Here is a 25,449-nt window from a genome sequence, read left to right as displayed (position 1 = left end):
GTGTCAATATGTGACCATACTTGCAGTGGTCCTGGTAACCGAGGACGGCGTGCGGTGAGAAACGCAGCTCGAGTGTCACAGCTGGTGAACGACAGGCTGTCTGAGTGCTAGGGCCATCTCTTGGTTCACCGAGTTTGTGGAGGCATGGCGATCTCTGGGGCAGGTTCATCACCACTGTGTAGGTGTTCACGGCAACAACCGCACGTTCGTTCATCAGGAGTTTTACGCATCAATGCTTGAGATAGAATTCTAGCCAGCTCGCTAAATCACACGCTCCCTGGTATAATTCTCCCAGAGTTCTGTAGTCATGTCCGTTCATTCCCGCATTGGCCATCTTTGGCTCAAAATACATAAACCACCGAGTCCTCGGTGACTCTGCTCACTGCCCTGACAGGGGCCTGGTCTGGTTCCAGCTGCTACAGCTCCTACAGCTGCTTACAGGCTTTTGTGGTTCTTCTTAAAGAAGCGTGAGGTGTCACCAACGGGAAGGGTGAAGGGCAGAGCGTCAGCGCACATTCCTGCGGCGCAGCTGTAAAAGCCCAGAAGGCCGGAGATGAAGCCGAAGGCTCCTCCAGCCTGCATCAAGCCCTTGGCGTTGCTCTCGTAGCCGTCGGCGAGGGCAAAGTTGGAGGCGGCGTCGAAGAGGAAGCAGAAGAAGATGGTTGTGAAGATGCCGAACGAGACCAGGTTGCTACAAAATTAGTATTTAGCTTGTGGCGGGATGGGAAAGGACTCACGTGGGCGCAGATGCCAGCATGAAGAAAAGGGATAGCACCGCCCAGACTACGCCATGCATTAGCTTGTCGTTCGGAGAATATTAGGGTCTTGATCTTACTGAGAACGTAGAATCCGAGAGCGTTGTGGTACTCTGCGGTCGCTCCACCATACGACTGGAGGACGCCAAGCGATGGGCACAGGATAACACCGTAGCCGCCGTAGAAGAAGGCTAGATATAGCTGTCAGTTTACGGTCCCCCTCAAAATCTGCTCCCGCATATAGGGCAGAGAATAGTAGGGCTGCAGCGTACCGTAGGCACTCAGATAGGCATAACCAAACGAGTTACCCCTGGCAATCTCCCACTGGGCAGAGATGAGCATTCCAAGTCCGGCAGCGAAACACAGATTGGCAATGAAGACGGTCTGCGTCTCTACCCCACGGAAGCCCATCATGGATAGGGACAGGGTCAGCAGGGTCGTGGCGAACGTTCCCATAGCCATGGGCGACTTTGACACATTATCATGTAAGTGAACGTCCTCTTATGATTCCTCTAGAGTCGTGGGCAGCTGTTGCTTACAGGGTTTCCGATCTGATGGGCCATGCTGGGAGCCTGGGAGATGGGAGAGTGAAGTTCTTCAACACTCTTGGTGGCCATGATGAACGAATATTCTTCTTGCTTGACTTGAACGACTCTGGGACCAACGACGATTGCTCTGCTCTACAGTGGGCGGGAATACTCGTCCTGGACTTGGCACCCTCTCTCTTCTTATAAATTATCACCCATCTGGCTCACAGCGGCATTTTCTTCCGGCGCAGCCGTCGAGCTGTTAGGTAATAGTTAGCCCATGGCCCTCGGTGTAAGTGTAAGAGAGAAATGAGCACACCCCAGGCCTGGGACCCCCGGAGTGTACTTTTTTCTAGTGCCTGTCTGCCCACTCGTAACGCTTGCGGCAGCTTGAGAGAGTGAGAAACGGTTGAGTTGCAGGAAAAACAAAGAAGGTGTTGGATCATCGCAGGACTGGTGTGAGACGGGGCATTCTGTTAGCTAATGGAGTGCATGGGTCCAGGGATCTAGCCTTTAAGTCTATGGCTAGGGCCCCGATTTCCCCCGGGATCTTTGGCTACAGTCTGCGGGGTTGGGGTTTGAATGGAGTAATGGGGTTGCTCAGGTGACTTAAGAAAAAAAGAAGAAAAAAAAAGAGATGAGAGGGAAAAAGGAAAGATGATAGTAGATATGAGAAGTCCAGAGATATCACCCTCGGTCGTAATCTTTCGCTTCCCTCTCCATCTTATCGCTCCCCCACAGCATCAAACCTTGAGGACTTCAGTTAGGGGGTGCTCGACAGGGTTGTATAAGACTGACAAAGGAGAACGACCCCAGCAGGTCTTGGCACTCACATCACCGTGTTGCCTGTGGAATGTTTGTTATATTTGAATGATGTGACACTTGCTTCCAAACCGGACCACGCGTCGCTCATCCAATCTTGTGAGAGGAACCAGAGTCGATCTGTTTGACTTTTAACGACGAGCCCCCATTGGCCGCTGCCGAGATCGAGATCTGATTTACCTATTGTCGGATTGTAACAGGTTTGCGTCATGGGCATTTATTCGTCAACATGGATATTCCATTTACCTATTGTTGGCTTGTCACGGCTTTCGTCCACCACATCGTCATTGGCCATGTTGCCGCCCTCGCCAATGGCCATGGTTACTGATAACGCTTATTACCCCGTGTTGGAGAAAACATGTCATGCTGGCATCTCTCATCATCAGTGCGCGAGAATCCTCCTCATGGCGGTTGGCGGAAAGCACACGACTCTGAGCTGTTTCCATCATCTCGCCTTGCTTCCTTACACCGAGTAAGTTCTGAGTAGAAGCTGTCTACGTCAACATACCACCAAGCATCTCGCGACGCAAGACGCACAGGACACTCTGGAGTCAAGGTTAAGTAACCGTTCCCCCACAACTTTCTCTCACCGAGGGTTTTTTTGTCAGTCGATTTAGACGAGTGGCCATTGCGTAAGACGAACATGCCAGTTCTGGATCCGGTGTTTCGGAGGCGGCTTCACCTCTCCTCCGCATCGCTTAACTTGGCGATGCTCGGAGAAGAGAAGCCTGTTGCCGCGCCATCTCGTTATTTGGACATATTGCCAAGCGGCTGGTGTCGTACTATGATTCAATTTGTCTGCTGCAGTTGAATACGTTGATGCATCTCACCCCACGCTCGTCGGCTTCTTCGGCATATCCTTCGGTTAAGTTGAGCGATAATCTCGGGAGCATTGATGCTTGTTCAGCTCAACACGGCAAATGCCAAGCCTAAGCCATTACGAGGTGTCATGTCGGCGATGATGCAATATCTTTGACCAAGTTTGGGGTGACTCTTCACACGCGGGCTTGCACCACGACAACGTGAGTATAATATTTATGTGTATTCACCTAAGCTCGACTATAGATTTAAAAGTTTCATTGAATTAATGCTACTGGGGGTATTCGAATATTAGTATATTGAAGAGGCGCAAGGTAGAAAAGGCGCAAAGTAGAAGAGTAGTGTATAGAGTGTGGTGAAATCTCTCCACTAGCCACTATGCATCGGCGTACAACCGTGTTTTGCCGACAGTTTCATATACTCTGGAGGTTATAATCCAATCTTGTCGAGATTTTATATCTTGGAGCCGCGTAAACGAATTGCTGGGGATGGACCCAAAAATTTGAGAAGCACATCCTGGTAAGGCCGGGCAGGCAAGCAGACCCTTATTTGAGGCGAACAGGCCATCCAGTGGATGGTGAGACGAAATCCCTGTTAACTCATATTTATGACTCTTGAAAACTTGGATGAAGGACTGCGCTCTTATTCATTATGTGTTACCTTTATCTAGGTACCTAGCATAACACGCCTTCACGAGGGACTGCAACACCATATCCCATCGCCCGCTGATACAGCCAGCTCTCTCAGGGCTTGTCCATTCCCCTCTTCTGCCTATCCTCCCAATCCGATGCACCCTCATAGTCGCAGTTGTACCTGAGAAACTGAGCCGGATCTAGCTTGACCTCTCTAGAAGCCCCATCTGTCGCTGGCTTTGCTTGTTCCCGGCTAAACTTTTGTATCAGCGACGCTCGCTCATACCTAACATCAAACACTCGGTCTAAGGCTGCTCCAACTTGGTCTCTAGACTGAACATCGGCCAAGAAGGCCTGTATTGCTTCTGCATCTTCGATGCTCTGGGATGCTCCTTGTCCTTGAGTAGGGAGCATGGCGTGTGCCGCGTCACCGATGAGGATGGCTCGTCCATGAACCCAGCGTGGCAGTGGGTCGATGTCCCGGAGCTGCCACAATGCAATATCTGGTGAAGCTCGGAATATGTCGTGGAGCCAAGTTGGAAAATCCGAGTAGGCTTCTAGAAGCTTGTCAATGCTCCCTGGAGAGACCCAGGTATCCGAGCTCTTCTCGGAAAGCTTCTCATCTGGGACCAGAGCCACGATGCCGTACAACTTTCCGCCCCGACCAGGGCCCATGATGACGCGCCGGTCGTGTCCCATGATCATTGCGGTGTAAGGGTTGCAGGAATCAAGTAGCTTTTCGGGAGTAGGGATGCCCTCAAGCTTCTCAATAGGGATGAGCATGCGGTATGCAGATGTTCCGGTAGGCAAGGCTCCCCTCTCCTCGCCTAGAACAGCCGTTCTCACGACGCTGTGAATCCCATCTGCACCAATAATCACGTCGCCATGGATCTCTTCTCCAGACTCCAGTGTGATGATTCCCTCTTCGCAATCGACACTCACAACTTGGCTCGCAGTTCGAATATCTGCTGGCTTCCCAGGAAGATGCTCACTTGTCGCGGCATCTCCAAGAGCCGCCTGAAGATCTTGTCTGTGATAAAGAATGCGATCCGCACCAAACTGAGATGTCTCGAATGCAAGCTCCCTCACACACTTACCATCGGCGTCAAAGATCCGAAAGCCGCCATCGACTAGTGGCTCTGTCTTTTGGAGAAAGCCGTCCAGATTCCATTTGCTGATGATCTTGCTGGCGTTGGGCTGAAGGGATAACAAAGCACCAACTTCGCGAAGCATGCGAGAGCGCTCCAGGACGGTAATGCGCCGGTTTGGGTGCCGGAGAGCAATTGCCTGGTCACCGGATTAGCTATGAGTGTGACTTGTGCATCGAGACTCGGGAGCGAATGACTTACAGCTGCTAGGCCAGCAATGCCACCACCAACAATCACGACGTGGAGTTTAGGTAGGCTCCCCATAGCTCTAGTGTCTGGAATGTATGTATCGAGAGATTAATGATTGTAATAAGCCCTGTACATGAAATGGAGACATCCTTATAGGTTGGTTTGACACCACACTATTGTCTCGGAGTCGTACCCCGCGAACCGACCCGGCGGCCCCGAACCGAACGCCGGAGCCGTCGGAAAGTGGTCAACCGCCAAGGATCGCTCTGCTCTTAGAAGTCGATTCTCAACTTCGCTTCCGAGTGTCTTCCCGATGAGAGTATCGCGGGAGTGATTCATTGACTTGGAACGCTGTCTTCAGTGGCTCAAGTGTGATCTCGAAAGCCGGTAGCTGCTACCAGGGGTGGCCATGGAGGCTCCTGAATTTTACCCCTGGGTCTTGCTACTTGCAGACTTACTGACTGTTGATTTCTTTTTCTAATTATTTCTCATTCTTTTCTGGAGTTGGAAACTCTTGGTTGCATTGAAAGATATCGTCTCATGGCTTGTTCCGCCTCTGTCACTAACAGCGTGTTCTTGATGTTGCAAGGGGTGGATCTTGGGACCTTTTCGTTGAATGTTGCCAATTATTTACGTGTCTATGCTGATATCAAAACGCTTAAGACTCGATTTGGTATGCACACGTCTTAATACCACACAAGAAATAGCTCTTCAGCAGCAAATCATGTTTTGTGAACGAGTGGCTCTGTGGGCGCTATCGAATACAACAATTTCCCTAGTTCAAGCAAATTTCCTTTCCTACCAGATGCCACTATACAAAAAGGCAAAGCCTGTCCTTCATCCAATTCCTCCCTCTAGGTCTTGGTATCCTTGATGTAGGGAATTCCAGTCAGCTTGAACGCCCTCTCGCTCAGAATAGGCTCGTGGAGAGGCCGGCCTCGAATGATGTGGTCAGGCTTGCCATTCCTCTTTGCCTCGTTGCTGCCGAGGTGCATGGCGTTGGGCCAGTGGGTAGTTCCAAGACGGTTCTCAAAGGCCTTCTTCTTGCGCAGCAGATCCTCCTGAGAAGCTTCAGAAACTGGCATGTAGCATGTGTAGACTGCCATTCTGTCTTGTTTTGAGGACACTGGCACGTTGTAGTGGGGAGTCCTCGAGTCCCAGACGATCAGGTCGCCGGGCTCGGCTTCGACCTTGTACCACTCGCAGTCATGGTCCTTGAGCCACTGCATGCCCTTGTCGGTGAAGCCATACCACTCTCTGGTCCACGCGGGGATCCTCTCCTCAGTTCCACGAATTTCATTATGGAACTGCTTGCTCAGGTTGTGGCCTCCCTTGGCGACAATGAGGCCGCCATCCCTGGCGCCGTTTGGAAGTAGATTGACGAGGCCCTGGAGACAGCGGAAGCCAGGGACATCGGGGTCTTGATCCTGATGCGGCCAAGGATTGTTGGCGGGAAGGTGTTCTCGGTTGGCGAAGCCATAGTTGATGGCGTCAAAGGAGACAATCAGGTCCTCAGTTCCAAGAGCCTTCTCGAAAGCGCCAACCACGCCTGGCTCGGAGCGGATAGCCCAGACAAAGTCCTCATGGGCGGCTCCGTAGTTGAGCAGCATGCCCTTTTCGTTTATAACAGGGAGCTTGTCGGGGTGGACTGAGGATGGATCGTTGCGGTTATATCCCTGCCCGCTTCACACAACTGTAAGCCAAAGCTTGGGGAGAATGAATGGAATGGACTTACAAACTCTCGACAAGGCCGTACATGCGGTTGGCATAGCTCAGAGCGCGCTCCTTAGGGATAGCGCCTCTGATGACAGCGTACCCATCGCGGATCAGATCGTCTCGCCAGTCACCATAACGACGGTCAGTCCCGTCGAGCTTGATTCGTTCGAGGCCCTCTGATCGAAGGGTGAGAACGGGGTGCTGCTCCGTTGTGGTCACAGTCGCCGATGGTGCCATGTTGGGTTTTGGTCGCTCTGTTGCGTTTGTGTATGTGCAAGTGACTGAGTGATTGGCAAGGGAGTGTAGTCTTGGGGTTTCTGATGATGGGTAGTCTTGTTTGGCTGAATGTCCAAGTTCAACTCGACTCCGCTTCTGAGACGGTCCCCTCTTATCTGTCTCTTGCTCTCTATGTAGAGAAAGCTGGCCCACCAAGTACATGCCGTCTCGGTCCCGCTCGGTCGGAATCTGGGGTAAAAGTGGCCAAGCCAGATCTGGTGTAGGATGGTCGATCGGGTTGGTGTTGTGCCCTGATCGAGCCGAACCGAACCGAGCTCGGTTCGACACAGGTGAATACTGCCAAATACCGGGAACGCTGGAGTGTCGCTCGGCTGAGTAGTATGAATAGTCTGCCGAAAAAGCTTATGCGGTGTTATCACTAAAGGCCGGTTACAAACACCGAGTTGTCAACATTTGTTGGCTCCACCCATCTAGTCTCAAACCTTGGTGCCCCGAGCCCATCAACGCCTTTCGGAGATGCAGCCAACTCACACCTTGACAATGATCCTGGGACGAGCAATGCTTATTGCCTTGGAACCATCAAAACACCACAAAAGGTCGCCGCAAAATGCCTCTTCGGCAGAAGCAAATCCAAATAGCACCTCGTTGGAATGCTGTAAGAATAGAATAGCCTCCAAGGTGGGACGCGCGACAGTCTACAGACGGCAGATGCTCTCGTCTGAAGTCCAAGTCTCGGACAGATATTCCATGGGGGAAGAATAGGTAGATGCGCTTTGGGCGGAGGCGAATCGGGGCGTATGATCTATATTTGGTGCGAACGTGGGCAGTTTTGATAAGACTCCTGTCATGTTGGGATTTGGTCTGCAAATATAGATAGGCATATTATAATAGTAGAGAAAGCCGATTGATATTTGATTCGTTTATCCAATGGAACTTGACCATACCAGTCTATGGAAATTGTCATACTACCTTTACCGAAGGACAGGGCCCTAAAGACTCTGTTCACTAAATCTGCAGTGCCTCCATTTTCTTTTCAAACGAATCAGTAACATCCACCTCCTTCATGGGCTCAAAACGATACTCATCCTGGATGCCTCGCAGCTTGGCCATCAGGTCCGGGTTGGGCACCCATCCCAGCAAGGATGTCACCAGTTGTCGGTTGTTGTAGTCGCGTTTTACCGAACTACTCTTGGAGTGTTGTCCAGGTGCAAAGTAGGAAACTTGGAGTGAAAGGGGTTCTGAAAGCGTCTCGTCTTGAAGATCGAGATTACAGATGAGCCTCGCCTTGCGAAGTTTGGGCATGCTTGACAGTGCGTCGGCATACGCCTCGATGAAGGGAGCGAGAAGCCTTTCATCTACTCGGCCGCGGAATGCTTCAGAATGCTTCTGGCTAGCATAACTAGACTCTCGCCAGTAGTGGAACGACTCCTCGTGGAGATTTTTGAGAGTAAAATCGGACGACGGTCTCTCCGGCGGAGCGCTAGATGGAGGGTGGCTCTCAAGAAAGTACCACTCTCCAGCCGGCGTCACAGGCTCAAGCTTGATGCGAAGAGTCCGGAGCTCCGGCCAAACAGTATTGCTCAGTGGCCGAAGGAGGCTGGGATCGAGTATGCCTGCGACTTCAAGGTCCACGAGTTTCATTGAAAAGTCACAGATGGCTGCGCTCAACGGATCCGGGATACCGACACCATGAAGATGTGGCGGCACGGTGGCTTCATGATTGTATCTTCGGTGCCAAAAGTCAAGACGGGCGCTCTTCAGGTGTGGGAGAGACAATCGTTTCAACAAGTCTGCAGCATCTTGACGGTTTTTGGCCCGCAGGTCAAGAAAACGCTCCTCGGAATCATCCACGGACACATTAATGGATTCAAGGTTTGGCATTTTGGAGGCCAGCATGAAAGGCACCCTGTGACAGACGTTCCGGTGGATGCGTTTCTTATCCGGGCGCTTCATGACCAAATGCTTCACTCTATGGACCTCTGGTAGCTGCTCTAGGCGTAGGAGATCTATGTAAGAGTGTAGGTAACGGCCCTCATAGATGCAGTTTCCCTTGGGCAACAGAGCCCTGAATTGAGGGAAGATGCCCGGCCAGGCACGGTCACTGGGGGATTGTGGGATGTTGATGGCCAACTTCAGACGATAGTTGACCGAATGAGGATCCTCCTCTTCCCAGGTCTTGAGGGTTTCCAGCAAAGATTGCACGGCTTGCGTGTAGCTTTCATCATTGGCAGCGCGTTCGGCTGGTGATTCAGCTCGGGTGCCAGCAGCATCCTTGTAGGTTGGAAGGATAGGGATGAACTCGAGACCAGCGAGAAATGTACGTCTCGCAGGCGTGAGCAATTGGACGAATTTTTCCAACTCATCGCTATTGATCCTGATGTCCCTGAATGTCCATCTCTCCACGGCGGTCTGCAACCGGCGTGAGACGGTGGCGAGGGGCGCACGGGACAAGTGATGGTGGAGGTAGGCGTATGGTTTTCGGGGCTTGGACCTTCTAGCCAAAAGATACGAGACGATGTGGTCGATGATGTCCTGAGGTAGAGTATCCATGGCTAAGGTTGCAAGTTGAAGATGTCAGCGAAAGGAAGAAGGGGGTCATTTTAATAAGCGAAAATGGTCACCACCTGAAACCATCTCCAGCAGGCATTCCCAGGCAACCAACACAGCATTTCTAGGGAGGATATGATTGGAGGACAGAACATCAGCAAGATGATTGTATTGGCTGTCTCTTTAGGCAGCTTTTCCAGCACTACCCAACCACAACATGTACCTTTCAATGGCCTTTTGCATCGCGTCGGTCCCTGCCTCGATGATGCTCGTCAACGGCTTGTCCGACAATTCCTTCATGACGCCCAGAAAGTGCCTGTTCATTCCCTTGTTGATGTTTATCTTGGTGATGCCGGCTTTGATGCATCGCTGGAATATTTCTTCGTCAAAGGGATCCGCGCCGTGGAGGACAAGGTAGACTTGGTCGCCGACGGCCTTATTGACGGCTTCGAGGCGGTCGTACTCGAGGTTGATCCCCCGAGGCCCGTATTCGCCGTGGACATTTCCAAAGGCGGGAGCAAGCAATTCAATGCCTGTATCGACAAATTCTTGCGCTTTTTCGGGCGTGGTCAAGATGCCTTCAAGATCAACTGTGTCGGCAACACCATCTTCACCACCTTCAATGCGACCTGGCTCAGCTTCCGTCGCGATGCCTTTCCCATGACAATACGCAACCAATTCCTTCGTAAGAGCCAAGTTATCGTCGTAATGGCTCATGTCGCACATGATGCTGTCAAACGCATTCTCCATATCAGCAGCCCGCCGCACCAGTTCTGGCGTCTGACAGTGGTCGAGATGCAATGCGACCGGGACTTTAGCGTGCTGGCAGGCGTCTGCTGCAGCGCGTACAAGTGATGTGCCGGCGTATGTGATGGCCCAGGGAAACAAGAGGACCATGGCGGGTGAAGATGAAGCTTCGGCGGCTCTCACGGTCGCGAGGACGCCTTCGAGGTTGTAGCAGCACATGGCGGCCACTGCATACCCTCCCGCTTTGGCATCGCGGAGAATGCCCAGTGTCTTGTTGGAGTCGGCGGTAGGTGGCATGGTGTTTACTCTGAATAATGTCTCGATGAAGTTTCTCTTGAAGTTTCAACCTTTACTGAGGGGTAAATACAGCTCCAGCAGGGATCTTCATCAACTCCACGACCTCTAACGCCCATCTTGAATGCTTTCCCGTATTCTCGGCTTACCCGTTCGGGCTTCTCCATCTTATCCGGCCGGGACCGGAACCCCGGTTCGGAAAACATTCGGTGATATGCCCGATGACTGTTGATCCCTCCATAACTCGGTCTTTTAAGTGCCGAACGAAGCGGGAGCGGGGTGGTTCGGCTCGGTTTACTCTTACGGGGTGATGGGTGCGTTGATGTGTGTGCAGACGTGGGATGAAAGGGCGATCCTGGAGTACAAGATCAGATCACCTGGGCAGAGGCACTGATGGCATTCAGTTCTCAGTTGCACCTTCATTTTTGATACGCATTCAATACAAGAAATGACTTCCACGAAAGAGCCCGTCGCTTTCATCGGCCTCGGAGCCATGGGCTTCGGCATGGCCACCCACCTTGTCAAACAAGGCTACCCGTTAACCGGCTTCGACATCTCAGCTCCAATTCTGCAGAAACTTCAAGAAGCCGGCGGAAAGACCGCATCGAGTCCGGCCGATGCTGTACGCGATCATGAGTACTGCGTTTGCATGGTCGCCACGGCGCAACAGGCTGAACAGGTGCTCCTTGATGGGAACAACCCAGCAATCCCCGCACTAGCCAAGGGAGCTGTCTTGCTGCTCTGCTCTACTGTGCCGTGTGGTTTCGTCCAGGATCTCCAAAAGCGCATTGAAAAACATGGACGAGACGACGTCCTGCTCCTCGACTGTCCCGTTTCTGGGGGCGCAATACGAGCCGCCGACGGCACGCTATCCATCATGGCCGGAGCTTCAAAGGAAGCCATCTCAAAGGGCCATGACCTTCTGCAAGCCCTCTCAGACCCTCAGAAGCTCTACATCGTCGACGGAGGTATCGGAGCTGGCAGCAACATGAAGATGTGCCATCAGGTGCTCGCCGCCAACCAGATCCTCTCGGCGAGCGAGGGTCTGGGATTTGCCAACCACCTAGGCCTCGACTTGGCTGAGACAGGGAAGCAATTGGTTTCCTCGGATGGTTGGAGCTGGATGCTTGAAAATCGTCTACCTCGCATATTGGACGCTGCGGCGCCTCTTGCCAGCGCGGTCACCATCATTTTGAAGGACACGAGCATCATCACTTCGGAAGCTAGACGGTACGGATTTGCGACGCCTATGACTAGTACGGCTGAGCAAATGTACTTCTTTGGTCTTGGTAAAGGACTCGGAAGCCATGATGACGGTCATCTGATCCAGCTGTATCTCGAAGGGGGTGCAAGGCTTGGTGTGCTCGAAAAGGATATAGCGGTCGATACCAAGGTTCAGCTGGCTGTGGACCTGCTCAAGGGCATCCATACATGTGCAGCAGCAGAGACCCTGTCGTTTGCTCATCACGTAGGTCTAGACTTGGACCAGGTCCTCGAGCTCTGCGTCAACGCTGCGGGAGGGAGCGCCATGCTCAAGACCGTTGGCAGTGACATCATTCGCGTTCTGCGTGGCCAGCCGGCAGAGGCAAAGGAAGGACTATGTGCACTGGCCAAGGAGTTGGAGCAAGCGGTTGAGGAAGGCCAGAGGCTGAAGCTCCCCTTGCCTCTAGGAACTCAGGCACTGAATCTTTTCCGCTTGGTGTTGCGGCATAAGCCCCAAGAACCTACCGATGTGCCAGTTGCTTGGATCGTCAAGGCCTGGACGTAGAATTCTCGTTGGTCACCAAGTAAAGGGTATTATGTAAATAATTAACAGGTTAAAAAGCATGCCTCTTTTCGCGTACTACGGGAAATTCAGACCGCTAACAGTCGTAAACTCCCCCTCCATAATCGCCCAGAACTGATCCAGAGGCATATCCTGGAAAGGGTCTTGAAACTGGTCGTTTGGATCAAAAGTCAGAGGTTCCATCCCATGATCGTAGAACTGACTTGGAGACAGAGCACTCTGCTCGGGGTTCGCCTCTTGGACCTCATGTGAGGGGACCCTTGATGCTTGTTCTGCTACAGCCCCCTCCCCAGATAGAACCTGGTTCATCCTCCGCGAGAGCTCTAGAACTCCCTTGACAAGCTCCTCACTCTGTCCAACTCGGCGGTAGAAATCGGCCACGTAGTCCGACGCTGTCCTGACAAGTTCTCCATCAGAACGACCCATACGCTTGTGAGGCTTCTTAAGAGTGTGGAGTGCAAGAGTGACTGCAGCCAAGAAGGTTTGTGTTGGTGTGAGAAGCATGAAGTGGTCATGGGAATCGGCAAACTCGGCAACTTGGGTGATGATGGATCTTGCAGCTTCCACGCATGTGTTCTGCCCTTGCAGTAGACGTGCGGCACCTTTGAGCTTGGGTCCGTGACTGTTGACCTCTCTAGTAAACGAAGCCTCTGGGAAGATTAGTGATGCTCGGAGAAGAGTAATTTGCGCCTGCAATACTGTCAGTAATGAGTCCTTGCGGGTAAGCCGTCAGTTTCCACTTACCTGGTGGTACTGCAATGATAGGAAGAGAGCAAGTGGCTGCTCCTCTTCCGTCACTCTCGAGTCCCAGCCAGTCCTTTGTGCTGACTTGGGCCCCTCTGAGCCCTCCTCGACCCAATCGAGCAGCGCTTGATCGAGTCGTGCAATCTCGGACAAGAGACCAAGAGAACTGGTCGCCTTCCTTCGATAGATGTGCTCGCCAATTTGGCCGACGATTTGAGATAGAGACACCCATCGGACGAAATATGGGCTAAGGCCACTATTCCTATCTGGAAAGGCCTGGTCGCAGTCAAACTCTTCTATGACTGATGGCCGTCCAGTCTCGAGTTGCATCATCTTCTCCAGGGCATAGCATGCCCACCAGATCCTAGAATGCAGTCTTCGGTCTGGGTGATTCGTTGACTCCGAAGAGACAATCTGTCGATGGAAGCCGAGCGAGTGACCGATCCGGATAGCCTGACCTAGAAGATGCCAGCTTTGTCCCTCCTTGCCTGTGGAAGATGTCAAAATAGTCCTCACAATCGAGTACGCAACACTTACTTCTTGCACGTAATGCGATTGCCAACATAAACAGACCCTGTACTGAGCTCGTATATGGGAGGCTGAGACAATGGCTGGTCAAGGAGTAAGCCGCAGTGAGGTAGGGCGTAGCCGTCGCTGAGACCGTCCCTTCAGAATCATCCATGCCAAGTGCCAGGACGCTGTATATCGTTACCAGAGCTGGAGCGTCAGCAGAAGATATGGCAGCCTGTAGCCCATTCTCGTGTGCCTGCTGAAGCTCCAACAGTCGTGTCACCTCGGCCACGAAGGATGTCCGATCCAGGACGGGTACGAGAGGATGTGTGCGGTTGAAGAAGACTTCAATCAAGGGTTCCATCAATGACATGTGAGGCAAATCGGGTAGATAGGCCATCAAAGGTAGTTGAAACTCTTCAGTGAAGCTCATGCCCCATCGGAAGTGCGGGCCTATCGCTTCTAGGCCTTTCCTCTCGAAGCACAGATCTATGAACTGACAGAGGCACTGCATGCTGCTGGATCCCATGTACTAAATGTCGTCAGCGGTGTGAATGGATGGCGGAATATTCACCAACCTTGACTCGGTGCGAGGTGTCGTCAGTGTTCATCACCACGTCAGGGCTGTCGTTCGTCTGGCCATCGGCAACGTGATCAGGAGTGGTCTGACTCTCCTGGTACGCCCTCTCAATCCACGACGGGTGCCTCTCTTTAGGGCCACTCCTTGATAAAGACCCTGCCCGCTCATGTTGGGCGCTCGTGAGTGAGCTGGGAGAGCTATGCTCGCTGATAGAGCTGTGTCGTCGCGCTAATCCCCCCTGCGGCGCCTTGGCTGGCCATCTCCTGATCGCTGGACCATTTGGACGTCGAGGATCAAATGTCTCGCAGTCGTCACCTCGTAGAACGCAGTTGCGACACTTTGGTGTAGAGGCGTCGCATCTGACCTTGCGCTTGCGACACTGGGTGCAGGCGAGGGTGAGGCGGTTGCGTTTCGAGCGTGGTGGACGAGGGGGTGAGGCGCCCTCGCTTGCTACGCCGATGTTGCTCATGATGATAGAGCTGTATGGAGTTAGGATCACCAGGATCAAGGGTCAGAGGTCGCGATGGTCAACAAAGGTACCAACAGACGCCCGCGACAGGAGTGATGCGACAGAGAGGGCCCCGACAACGCATTTGTATCCCCCCAACGGACTCGGATCTAGAGCCCAAGTGGCCTAGAGGGTCATGGGCCATCTGGGGTACTTGGAGCGCAGCCAATAAGCAGTGAGATTATTCTTCTTGTGCGGAGTTCCCCCACATGGTGGCGATCCCGGGACCGGTTCACGGCTATGGACATCCATGGTGGTTTGGTCTGGGTCAGGGTGGGCAATGGCTGGGGGCCATGAAGCATTATTAGGCATGTTCAATTGTCTATCTGGGTGGTATAGATCAAGATTACTTGAGTGAACAAAAAAGAAATTCTTAAATGATATAAGGCCAAGGTCCTGAGACCATCGCCGTCTCGTGTGGACGTGGGGCCGATGGAGTCGTCGGCCGTTGAGGTTGCTGATCGGCTGCATGCCGCATTGACGCATATCTTGACAGCGGAAAAGAATATGGTAATAGTAGATAAAAAGAGGAAATTAGACATCTTAAATGATACCATACTCACGTTGGTTATAAAGCAGTGACTAAAACGTAGAGTCGGCGCAAGTTACGTTGGCTCACTAGCCTCAGCGAGATCGGCGGGAACCCATGCCATCAACAGCGTGCGTGAACAATCTCCCGTCACAGTGAGGTTAAGGGGGAAATAAATACCAAACAGCAGTTTTAAGTAGTCAGAATTCTTTTCTCATCATTATCTATTTCTCCAATTACTCCTCTGCAAGCGTGACGGTATCGTCGATTCCCTCATCAACAAGTTTAGTGATACCCTACACCTAAAGGTGCTCCCATTAGGACATGGGTCGATCCGAATAAGCGGGTGTCGAATGAGCAAGCGTCGAAAGCAACTGCTTTGATGCAGTACGACCGCAGTTATAATCCATCGATATCTCTTCTGCGTTTTGATTAACCCTTGTTCTCCCACTCAAGTCAACATGCTGGAAGCCAAAGCCGGGGTGTCCGACGAAGAGACAGCATACGGCAACGTAAATCATCCTGCTGGATATCAGTTGCCGTTCAAGGCAAGACAAGCAAAGTAGCACTTACACGCCCTCTAGTCCGATAAAAAGCCCCTCGTCGGTGATTTTGTCCGAGTTGCTATAGCCCTGGCTGAGCTCGTCGACACGATAAATGCAGCGCACCAGGATCAGCAAGATGGCTGCAGCAAGTCCTCCGAAGAACATCTGTTGACGAGTGGTGATGGCAGCCCTAAGGGTGGATCCACGGGATCTCTGAAGCTGTGCAAAACGGATCATGTAATCGGCAAAGAAGCCACAGAAGATGACGAGGACAACGACTTGTAGGATGAGGCCAGCCATTGCAAGATCGATGCCCGTTTGTGAAGCACCTCTCGATGATGAGGAGAGTGCACCGCCGGCTGCTTGCAGGATGAGACAGGTGATATCGGCTGAGATGAAGATCCAGTAAAACATCTTGGCAGGTAGACGGGAGATTTCGGCAGCGAAGAACTGGATGCTATTTCGCCATTACTGTTAGTATTCAATGTCTCAGTGAGTGTGCAATAGGGCACCTACGCTCTGGACAGCGTCACATAGATGGCTGCCGTGTAAAAGACAGGCCCACCTGTGACGCAAACCATCTGAAGCATGAACCCTCCAAACGACCAAGGATTCTTCCAAAGCACGACTCGTCCAGCGTAACCAATAATGGCGTAAATACAGCCCATGGCCATGAAAGCCATGAACCACCAACTACGCCATCGAACACCCAAGTAGACGTGAATGCTAAGGGCAATGACATATAGGGCCATAAAGGTGATGTTGGCTGGTAGACTTGGACGGTATTGGTAGATGGTCCATTCGATGGGACAGAGATCGAGTGTGCAGTTTGCTCCGGGGCCGAAAGACTGGAACATTCCTCGGTGCACCCATGTTCCGTTTGGTAGTTCGTGAAGGTATTCCGGGTTGATGCCCGACTTCATTGCGGTTTCGTAATCCATGCCAAGTCGTTTAACGGCTTGGGAAGTATAAAGATGCTGAGAGTTGAGAAAACGATGAGGAATTGGAGATGGCCATGTTGTTGGTAACTTGGCAAGATTCTTATACACCTCTCTTCTTTTCGACATCTTTGCCAGTCTCCCAGTCATCATCCACAAGTTTCTATTCCGATCCTACAGATGGAGGATGCGTACTCTCTTTCGCTCCCTCCTTGGGTGGCTTATGCTTAACGAAGCTGATGAAGCATCATTGGCTCGTTCCTGGCGACATTACCAGCATCATGATCCTTCAACCCTGTCTCATTGGCTCAACGGTCAACAAGCGAGTGAGGCGCATGGCCTGGTCCGTGCGGTGAGAATGCGACTGAGGCAGTCTCGCTAACGATCCATTGACTTCTTCATCTCTTCGATTCCATGACCTCCATCTCATCCCTGACTCCCAACACAAGATGGAGCCTCCCAACGCCGCCGTGGCGCGAAAACCCTATCACACCAAGAGGACCCATACCAAGTCGAGAAATGGCTGCAAGGTCTGCAAGACGCGTCGGGTCAAGTGTGACGAAGCTCGGCCGGCATGTCGGAGCTGCGTCATGCGTAACGCCATCTGTGTTTACCCTCAACAATCTCCACCTCCACCTCCCCGAGCTCGAGCTCCTTCGCCTGTCTCAGAGCCCCTCTTTATACAGTCTCCAGTAAGGGATGCTGTCGACATGAAGCTGCTGTGGTTCTACACTAGCAGAGCATGTAGCACTACGTTCATTATTGAGCCTGCGAGAGAGGCGCGCGTTACCAACATTTTGAAGGTTGATATCCCTCGCATCGCCTTCTCATCCCCGTTTTTGATGGATTGTCTACTCGCGACCTCGGCACTGCAACTTGAGCTTCTGGGTCAAGATGTTGACATGTATCGCGCCGTCCGCTATCGCTCTCACGCGTTCCACGGCTATCGTAAAGCCATAGCAGAAGCCAAACCGGAGACTTTCCCTGCAATCATTGCATGCTCTATTCTTCTCACGAACCTTGCATCTCACATGTTTCGCGAGGAAGGAACTGAGCAACTGTACATCATCAACTGGATGACCCTTTGGAGAGGCATCAGTCATGTTATCGATCTCGTGAGCCCGAAGAGAATTTGGGAGTCTGGGCTGGCCGAATTATTCTTGAGACCTTGTGTCGACCCAAACCAATCTGCCTTTTACATCCCCAGCCACGTGCTCTCCGTGGTGGCCTCGATTGAGCCTGGGGACGAAGACCATCCTAGCATTGGCACCTACTACGCGGCCCTACGCTATCTTGGATCCCTTTACTTCAACCTGTCTAAAAACTCCGAGCCAGTGATGAACTTGCGGATCCTTACTTGGTTCACCTACTTACCAGAGTCCTATGTCGAACTCTGCCGGAAAAGGAGGCCGCGTGCCCTCATCATTCTCGCCCACTATCTTGTTTTTATCAAGTTGATGGACACAATCTGGTGGGCAATAGGCATCGGAAACCGTGAGATTCGCGGGATTATCTCCTGTCTTGGAGATAAATGGTCTTCTAAGCTCTCCATACCGCGACGGGCTTTGTCAATAGAGGGACGACTTGAGATTGCCCGACTGCTTCTTGATGACCAGAATTGGGAATTCCCCGTCGTGGTTGATGAAGACCTTAGCTCTGGAAGACCCATATCGGGCGGTGTCTCCCCCGGGTTCACGCCGCCAACGACGGTCTCTCCGCCGCAGGCTGATACAAGGGGGTTTCAACAGGATAAGATCACGCTCGCTGCCATGTCGACAAATTCATGGATTTTGAACACAGCGTCAAGTAATTAATTTGACTCATAGAAAGTAAATGAAATCAGCCATTTCGACCATCATCCTGGCCCCTCTTAGCAGCCCCTTATCTTCCCTGCATGCGATGAGAAGCCTAGGCAGTCTAAAGCCACCCCCGAAAGCCTCATGACTATGCATCCGAGAGCGATCCTAAGACGGACTCGCTAGCTTCTGGTAATCACTCACCCTTCTCCTTATCCATGCAGTACTTCCCGGTGATCCTGCGAATTTGCTTGCCCCAGATGTAAATGGGAATGCCAAGAAGACCAAGCGCACCGGTCAGACCTCCAAAGGTTCCAAACGCCCCATCGTAGCCATTCTTCTCAATGAATGGGCTAATACCGTAGCTGACTCCAAAGGAGATAATGCCTCGGAACGCACAGATGATGACGAGAAGTGGACCAGCTCGCTGGGGGTAGCTGTCCAAGAGGTAGGTGATGGCGACGATGTTTGCTCCAACAAAGGTGAAGTAGTACGCAGCTACTGCCCAGACGTAGACGAACCAGTGATACTTAGTTGGATGGGCGGCCCCAAGCCCATACAGCACAGCGGTAAAGATACCAACAATGATAGGCAAAATGAGCGGGATAATGCGGATCTCAGGCTCATGAATGCCTCCACGCTTCTTGGCAAAGTAGGTGATGAGCTTATCAGAGCCGTGACCAAGTAGAGGCAAAGCAACCAGAGATGTGACGATCTGGCCGGCGTTGACGTAGCTCACAGAGGTCTGAGGCCAGTTGTAAGGAGGGCTCGTCACAATGTTTCCGTAGGTCGTGCCGATAGCAATGTTGACTCCAATAGTGAGACCGTTAAGGCATAGAGCCCAAAGGACGTTGGGGAAGAGGAGGAGTCCAAAGGTTTGCTATTGACCATGATTAACCATGTGTATTCTTCTGGGATCACGGGTACTTACCACAAAGATCTCGGTCAGCTTATTCCACTCTGGCTTTCCAATCCAGAGTCTCAGATCGGATTTCCAGGTCCGTGGCTCAAAGTTGACAAAGTCAAGCTCTGGACGGTCCGTACAAACAGTCAAAGTCTTGCCATCCTCCGAGGTTGCGGCGTCGTCACTCTCAGTCTCCTGGAAAGATGAAGAGGGGCGGTCATACTTTGTCTCGGGAACGAAGAAGACGGCCATGATAAAGCAGAGCCCAGAAAGACAGGCGCCGAGCCCGTACCACCACTCAGGGGTGATGGCACCGGCGATTGGGCCGGCAAAAAGGACGAAAACGGCTGTGGCGATTGTTTGGATCGACTGCTGGAACATCAACCAGCGACTTCTCTCGTGCAGAAAGAAAATTTCCTGTCTAGGAGTTAGTTCCGACCTAGAAGTCAAATATTACTCGGTTGTCACATACCTGGGTGATCATGGGCACGAGAGCTTCGCTCTGACCAGCAGCCAGGCCAAGAACGATGCGTCCACCAAGATGCCATTCGTATGTTTTCGCCCCAGCACACAAGCCAGCGCTGGCTACCATGATGACTGTAGCTCCGAGGAGGACGATTCGACGGCCGACGGCGATACCGAGAGGCATTCCGATGAGGTTTCCGATGCCCCTGAAGCGATTAGCGATGTTTATTCCAAGAAGAAGAGAGTTTCTTACATGAACAAGGTCGGATATGTCATCAAGTGCGTGATATCATCGTAGCCCTTCCCAACGGCCGCGTAGCCGGGGATGTAGAAGCCCAGAAGCCCTCCGAATCCAGAGACGAGGGCTAGACCGATTGTCGAGACTTTTCGTTGTCAGTACTCATAGTTTTGATGGTTCGTGATGTTGAGGCGACTTACAGAGGGAGATGGTTACGAGAACCATGGCCTTTTGCCACATCTTCATGTTCAGAGGATCTACAACTTGTCAGGGCAAGTCTCCTCTTGTCAGAAACTCAACTTACCTCGAGGATCGGCTGTAGGCATGGGAATGTACACAATCTTTCCCTCGGTGAGCTTCACCGTCCCGCTGACAGTGACTTTGGACTTTGTAACATGAACAGCCTCGAGGTCGTCAACATTGACGTTCTCGACATGGCTGGCATCTTGCTTCATGTCCACGGGATGAGATTCGCTACTCATTGTAAAAAACCTTTGTTGCGTCGCGATTTCGTTGTCAGTGTGTGCCTTGTCCTGAAGCCCTCAACGATGCCAACGACGCTGGCTTTATACACGAAATGGCCAAGTCAAGGCAAAGGCCAAGGAGGTAAAAAAGGTCGTCTCCTTGGCTTCGATTCTAGTGAACGCCCTTGGCTAGCCCGCCACAACTCTGGCTTCCCCGCATTATTAGAGGGCCACATCCCGAATTGAGAGGGAAACTAAGCTTTGTTGGTTGCTTGATAAGAGGACGAACCGAGATTGCCACTAGAGAATCCGGGGTAGCAGAGCCGAACCGAGCACCGTTCGGCTGACGAGTTGCGTCCCCCGCGTTTTTGGTGTCCCTTGGTTCGGGTTGGCCTATCCAGGCCGTTGCATTTCTAATGCCATGACCAAATCTCATCAGCACCTTATCGAGTCCAAATGGCTGCAATCTCTTGGCGGTTGTCAAAACATCACGGACATGACCTAAGTAGTGCACTCCGTGTCGGCCCCATGGCAGATGGCTCACAGGCTCACACCTAGATCGGCTTACTCGTCAAAGACAAGAGGCATGAAGACACAGTGAGAGAGCGAATAGTTTAATCAAGACAGAGTTAATTTTCTTTTCTAACTAGGCTGCTGAATATATTGATTTCTCCTCCATCACTCCGTGTAAGGCTTGACGCCCGCCAGCCGCAGAACCTGGTCCGTCACATCAGGCTTCTCAAAAGGCTCCGTCCTGTACTTGGGGCAGACCTCGCCATTCCTCATAGGCTTCTCTTGAGCAATGCGGATGTTGCTATGGCAAATTAGCACGCAATCAGAGTGGGTAACATGATACGTACCAGTGAGGCCAGTGAGTGGTGCCAACAAAGTTCTCAAAACAGTACTTCTTGGCCTCGAGAGCTTCTTCAGTGGCAAACCGTCTGGGGGTCATGCAGATATACTGCACATGTCGGATCTGATCACCCTCGGGAAACCTCGCATAGTGCATCGTGCGCGAGTCCCAGAGGACAAAGTCGCCAGGCTCCATGTTTACCTTGATCATCTCACAGCCCTTGTCTGCGAACCACTTGACGTCCTTTTCGCTAAAGATAAAGAGATCCATGTACTTGATCTCAGGAGGAGGAGCATCCTCGTGGTCAGCTGACTCGCGCTTGTGGGCAAAGAACTCGTTGAAGAGCTTGGAAGAGCCCTTCATCAGCATGAGACCCCCATCCTTGGGTCCGTTGGGGGCAAAGTTCAAGAGGCCCTGGACTGCTTGCATACTATTTCGCCCCTGGTTAGTCTTATCCACTGCAAGTTGTAGTCCACTTACCCCTTGCGCTCAGGGTTCTGGTCGCAGTGCGGCCAAGGGCTCCACGAGATGTCCTTGCGGTTGGGCATAGACACGTTGAGGCCGTCAAACGAGCAGAGCAACTCCTTGGTATCCCAGAGCTTCTCAAAGATCTCAACAACCTTGGGCTCCGTTCTAGCCTCCCAAGCCATCTTCTCATGGGTAGCGCCGTACGAGTAGTACATGCCACCTTTGAAGCTGACGGGGAGGTGCTCGGCAGTCCAGGTGCTGGGATCCTTGTCATCAAAGCCAAGGTCAAACTTTTTGAGCCACTCGATCTGCTTGTCGCAGTAGTACTGGGCTCTCTCGGGGCTTATGACGTTCTTGATGAGGACGCAGCCGTGCTTGTGGAACTCATCTCGCCAGTCGCCGTATGTGACGCTGGTGTCAAAGTCGACAAGGTCTTTGGTCTCAAACCGCGCAGCGACGGTTTGGGTCATTGACATTGTGCTCGACATGTTGGTAGATTGAAAGACGAATGATTTGGAGTGAATGCAAGATGGAGAAGGTATAGATCAAATTGTATGAGATTGTGTTGATGAGAAGAAGAATATGCAGATCATGAGGCTCAAGGTAGTTATATCTCATCTCGGTCATGAATCCCAAGAAAGTCGAGACCTGAAGCTAAAGATGCCCCTCCGATGTGCCTCACTCGGTTCGGAGCTATCCATTGTCGGCATTAGCAAGCATTCTGGAGAGATGGTACAGGGGTAAGCTCAACTCCTCCTCCTTCGGTTCGTTTCCGTTCGGTTCGGATTTCGGTTCGTGAACGAACCGAAAAATGAGTCTTACGCACCCCGCAACCTTTCCCCTCACTTTACCCCGTGGGGAGAACTTCAACCGAGATGACACGGTCAAACAATGGTGTTTAGTTGTAATCACGAGGCGGGATGTGGAGAGGTCTCGACTTCTTTGGTCTGTGTAGCCGGCATTAGTGACACGGCAATTGATGCATGATCATCAACTAATTAAAGCCAACGTCAACTCCCACCCTGGTACCACGCATCAATCGACCAAGCTCATCCTGTCTCTCCTAGTTTACTTTCACATTCCTCATCAGCCAGTCACCTAGTCAACTCAACGTCAAGGCTGCTCTGCTCGTTCCTCTTACTCATCCCCCCCCTTCTATCTCCAACAATGCCCGTTCCCGTTCAAGTTGCATTCAAGCCCCTCACCAAGCCAGAGGTGGGCGTCAATGGATACGCTGAGCCAACTATCGGCAAGTCAGAAGTCCTCAAGAAAGGCTCTGCACCCTTCAAAGCCAGAACACTTGACTCGGACATCCGCGTTGACCACGATGTCGAGATCACTGTCCGTGATGGCTGCAGGCTCTACGCCGATGTTTTCCGTCCTACTGGCGATGAGAAAGTACCCGTCATCATCTCATGGTCTCCATACGGCAAGAAATACTCTGCACTTGACATGATCTTCAACGTCTGTGTCTGGGCATGCTGCCTCAAACGCGAAGATGTCAGCGGCCTGGAAAAATTTGAAGGTCTCGACCCTGCTTGGTGGGTGAACCAAGGCTACGCCATCGCCAACGTTGATGCTCGCGGTGCGGGTAACAGCGATGGCGATACTGTCTGCATGGGTGCTCAAGAGGGTGAAGATGCACATGATGTCATCGAAGCTCTCGCAAAGCTACCTTGGTGCAATGGAAGTGTGGGAATGGCTGGCAATTCCTATCTGGCCATTATGCAATGGCACGCCGCCGCCCAGAAGCCTCCATCTTTGAAGGCAATTGCGCCTTGGGAGGGATGTGGAGATGTCTTCCGAGAGCAGTTTTGCCGGGGAGGATGGTTCACTATGAGCAACTTTGACCTTATCACAACATTGGTGATCAAGGGTAACCATGGTGTGGAAGACTTTGCCGAGATGTATCGCCGCAGCCCCCTTGCCAACGCATACTGGAACGATAAGCGTGTTGATTTCAGCAAGATTGACATTCCTGTTTTCATCACCGGCTCCGACCTCAGTCAGATTCATACCATGGGCGCTGTGCGAGGCTGGATGGAGTTGAAGAGTGACAAGAAGTGGATCAAGTGGTGTGGACATCAGGAGTGGTTTGAGCTTTACGGCGAGAGGGAAAGCTACTCAGAGCTCAAGGTAAGCATTCTGCATCACAATCCTTTGTTAAGACCACCACTAATATCGTCTCAGAAATACTTTGACAAGTACCTGAAAGGTATTGACAACGACTGGGAGAAGACACCCCGAGTCCGTTGGGCAACCCTCCAATATGACCAAGGCCGTGTTGAGGAGAACATTGAGTTGCCCGACTTTCCCTCGCCAAACACCAATTACCGTTCCTTGTATCTCGGATCGGATGGCAGTCTTCTCGATAATCTTCCTTCCGCTGGTACTACCTCTCACGATTCCGAGGATCGATGGTCCATCTCCAAGTTCCGATACACATTCGACAAACCTACACGGATCCTCGGAATCCCCAAAGCGGAGCTCTATATGAACTGTGATGCCCTGGACGACATGGTCGTCTTTGTTCAGTTGCGAAAGCTTGACAAGTCGGGCAAGGAGCTGAGCCACCTACAATTCCCCATCGACAGGACTCCCGTCAAGACACTTGACGAAATGTCTGAGAAGGAGCGTGTAAGCCTCACGCTGCACAATGGCTCAATGGGAATTCTCCGAGCCTCTCATCGAAAGGTTGACTCTGCTCGCTCCCTGCATTCTCAGTTCCCCTTCCACCCACACGACGAGGCGCAATTGGTCCCCAAGGGTGAGGTGGTCAAGCTGGAGATTGGCATCTGGGCCATGGGTGTTGACTACCAGGCTGGAGAGAGTATTCAGGTGGATATCTTGGGGCAGTATCCTGGGTTCACAGAAGTGGCAGCGTTTTCCAAGCCTCGGCCAGAGAGCGAGAAGAACAAGGGCCGCCATACTGTTCACTTTGGTGGAGAGTATCCTAGCAGAGTCATTCTTCCTTTTGTTGAGTTATAGATGGTAGTTTATAGACACTGGCTTAACGTCCTTGGAGTGAATGCAGCCTTGAATGAGAGTACTTGACTGGTGCCCACATAGACTTCTCCATACTTGATCCCTGTCAGCTATGGTGGCTCCTGGATGAATACTGGTACAGAGGCAACTATCGAAACCTTTCTGTGACTTTTCTGTGCGTCGAGGATAGAGTGTGACGCCTTTGAAGTAACGTGGCTGGCCCGAGTAGTCATGCTCTTGAGGTGCATTACGACCACGTTGCAGTCAATGACGAGCCATTAGGATCGCTCAGGTATGCTGGCGCAATGGTAGCGCGTAGTCCTCCTAAGACTAAGGCTCAGGGTTCGAGTCCCTGGTGTACCGTCAAATGACAGTTTGACAGTCGCAATGCTGTGATTCTTTTGCTGTCCCAGCGTAGTGTCCCCTTTTTGTTTGGGACAACTCACGCCCGAGTTTAGCCCTATTGAGCAACTCTTTTTGCCGCACACCTGTCGTAGGATAGCTCAAGTAGCTCCCTGGATGCGAAGACCTGATTAATCATTTTTGTTCGTTTGGATAAAATCGATCAGTCCACCGAGACTTTAGCTACGTAGCATCGATACGGCGTCACCCCAGTCCTAATGAAGCTCCGTTAGCTCGGAACCCAGACTCCTCCCCCTCTGGACTTCCATCCCGATGCTGTCTATCAAAGGGCGAAAAACTG

The 25,449-nt window shown here is 52.0% G+C and overlaps 12 protein-coding genes across 12 annotated transcripts; 3 read left to right on the top strand and 9 right to left on the bottom strand.

Moving 5' to 3' along the window:
- Window positions 1-435: 435 nt before the first annotated feature.
- On the bottom strand, window positions 436-1,372 carry NECHADRAFT_87410 (uncharacterized protein; the record flags this gene model as incomplete). Its single annotated transcript, XM_003043223.1, has 5 exons — window positions 436-691; window positions 738-783; window positions 836-946; window positions 1,028-1,223; window positions 1,295-1,372. 5 exons carry the CDS (start codon window positions 1,370-1,372, stop codon window positions 436-438), a joined length of 687 nt encoding a protein of 228 aa, XP_003043269.1.
- A 2,294-nt stretch (window positions 1,373-3,666) lies between these two features.
- Window positions 3,667-4,967, bottom strand: NECHADRAFT_53442 (uncharacterized protein; the record flags this gene model as incomplete). Its single annotated transcript, XM_003043222.1, has 2 exons — window positions 3,667-4,842; window positions 4,905-4,967. 2 exons carry the CDS (start codon window positions 4,965-4,967, stop codon window positions 3,667-3,669), a joined length of 1,239 nt encoding a protein of 412 aa, XP_003043268.1.
- A 779-nt stretch (window positions 4,968-5,746) lies between these two features.
- On the bottom strand, window positions 5,747-6,845 carry NECHADRAFT_53385 (uncharacterized protein; the record flags this gene model as incomplete). The annotated part of the gene is made up of 2 exons (XM_003043221.1): window positions 5,747-6,575; window positions 6,628-6,845. 2 exons carry the CDS (start codon window positions 6,843-6,845, stop codon window positions 5,747-5,749), a joined length of 1,047 nt encoding a protein of 348 aa, XP_003043267.1.
- Window positions 6,846-7,850: 1,005 nt separating this feature from the next.
- NECHADRAFT_87407 (uncharacterized protein) lies at window positions 7,851-9,395 on the bottom strand (the record flags this gene model as incomplete). The annotated part of the gene is made up of 1 exon (XM_003043220.1): window positions 7,851-9,395. One exon carries the CDS (start codon window positions 9,393-9,395, stop codon window positions 7,851-7,853), a length of 1,545 nt encoding a protein of 514 aa, XP_003043266.1.
- A 180-nt stretch (window positions 9,396-9,575) lies between these two features.
- NECHADRAFT_87406 (uncharacterized protein) lies at window positions 9,576-10,436 on the bottom strand (the record flags this gene model as incomplete). Its single annotated transcript, XM_003043219.1, has 1 exon — window positions 9,576-10,436. The coding sequence occupies one exon, from the start codon at window positions 10,434-10,436 to the stop codon at window positions 9,576-9,578; it is 861 nt and encodes a 286-aa protein (XP_003043265.1).
- Window positions 10,437-10,881: 445 nt separating this feature from the next.
- NECHADRAFT_53431 (uncharacterized protein) lies at window positions 10,882-12,201 on the top strand (the record flags this gene model as incomplete). The annotated part of the gene is made up of 1 exon (XM_003043319.1): window positions 10,882-12,201. One exon carries the CDS (start codon window positions 10,882-10,884, stop codon window positions 12,199-12,201), a length of 1,320 nt encoding a protein of 439 aa, XP_003043365.1.
- Window positions 12,202-12,276: 75 nt separating this feature from the next.
- Window positions 12,277-14,522, bottom strand: NECHADRAFT_87404 (uncharacterized protein; the record flags this gene model as incomplete). The annotated part of the gene is made up of 4 exons (XM_003043218.1): window positions 12,277-12,909; window positions 12,964-13,451; window positions 13,501-14,005; window positions 14,052-14,522. The coding sequence occupies 4 exons, from the start codon at window positions 14,520-14,522 to the stop codon at window positions 12,277-12,279; spliced, it is 2,097 nt and encodes a 698-aa protein (XP_003043264.1).
- An 885-nt stretch (window positions 14,523-15,407) lies between these two features.
- On the bottom strand, window positions 15,408-16,492 carry NECHADRAFT_97633 (uncharacterized protein; the record flags this gene model as incomplete). Its single annotated transcript, XM_003043217.1, has 4 exons — window positions 15,408-15,506; window positions 15,552-15,612; window positions 15,664-16,092; window positions 16,152-16,492. 4 exons carry the CDS (start codon window positions 16,490-16,492, stop codon window positions 15,408-15,410), a joined length of 930 nt encoding a protein of 309 aa, XP_003043263.1.
- Window positions 16,493-17,022: 530 nt separating this feature from the next.
- NECHADRAFT_53539 (uncharacterized protein) lies at window positions 17,023-18,387 on the top strand (the record flags this gene model as incomplete). Its single annotated transcript, XM_003043318.1, has 1 exon — window positions 17,023-18,387. One exon carries the CDS (start codon window positions 17,023-17,025, stop codon window positions 18,385-18,387), a length of 1,365 nt encoding a protein of 454 aa, XP_003043364.1.
- Window positions 18,388-18,565: 178 nt separating this feature from the next.
- Window positions 18,566-20,431, bottom strand: NECHADRAFT_97632 (uncharacterized protein; the record flags this gene model as incomplete). The annotated part of the gene is made up of 6 exons (XM_003043216.1): window positions 18,566-19,249; window positions 19,301-19,642; window positions 19,746-19,944; window positions 19,992-20,121; window positions 20,177-20,233; window positions 20,281-20,431. The coding sequence occupies 6 exons, from the start codon at window positions 20,429-20,431 to the stop codon at window positions 18,566-18,568; spliced, it is 1,563 nt and encodes a 520-aa protein (XP_003043262.1).
- Window positions 20,432-21,118: 687 nt separating this feature from the next.
- Window positions 21,119-22,249, bottom strand: NECHADRAFT_87400 (uncharacterized protein; the record flags this gene model as incomplete). Its single annotated transcript, XM_003043215.1, has 3 exons — window positions 21,119-21,254; window positions 21,301-21,723; window positions 21,774-22,249. 3 exons carry the CDS (start codon window positions 22,247-22,249, stop codon window positions 21,119-21,121), a joined length of 1,035 nt encoding a protein of 344 aa, XP_003043261.1.
- Window positions 22,250-22,928: 679 nt separating this feature from the next.
- NECHADRAFT_97630 (uncharacterized protein) lies at window positions 22,929-24,749 on the top strand (the record flags this gene model as incomplete). Its single annotated transcript, XM_003043317.1, has 2 exons — window positions 22,929-23,897; window positions 23,952-24,749. 2 exons carry the CDS (start codon window positions 22,929-22,931, stop codon window positions 24,747-24,749), a joined length of 1,767 nt encoding a protein of 588 aa, XP_003043363.1.
- Window positions 24,750-25,449: the final 700 nt, after the last annotated feature.

The sequence above is a fragment of the Fusarium vanettenii genome, assembly GCF_000151355.1.
Source record: "Fusarium vanettenii 77-13-4 chromosome 12 genomic scaffold NECHAsca_29_chr12_4_0, whole genome shotgun sequence".
Taxonomy (NCBI): Eukaryota; Fungi; Ascomycota; class Sordariomycetes; order Hypocreales; family Nectriaceae; genus Fusarium; species Fusarium vanettenii.
This window is presented reverse-complemented; position numbering and strand designations above follow the sequence as displayed.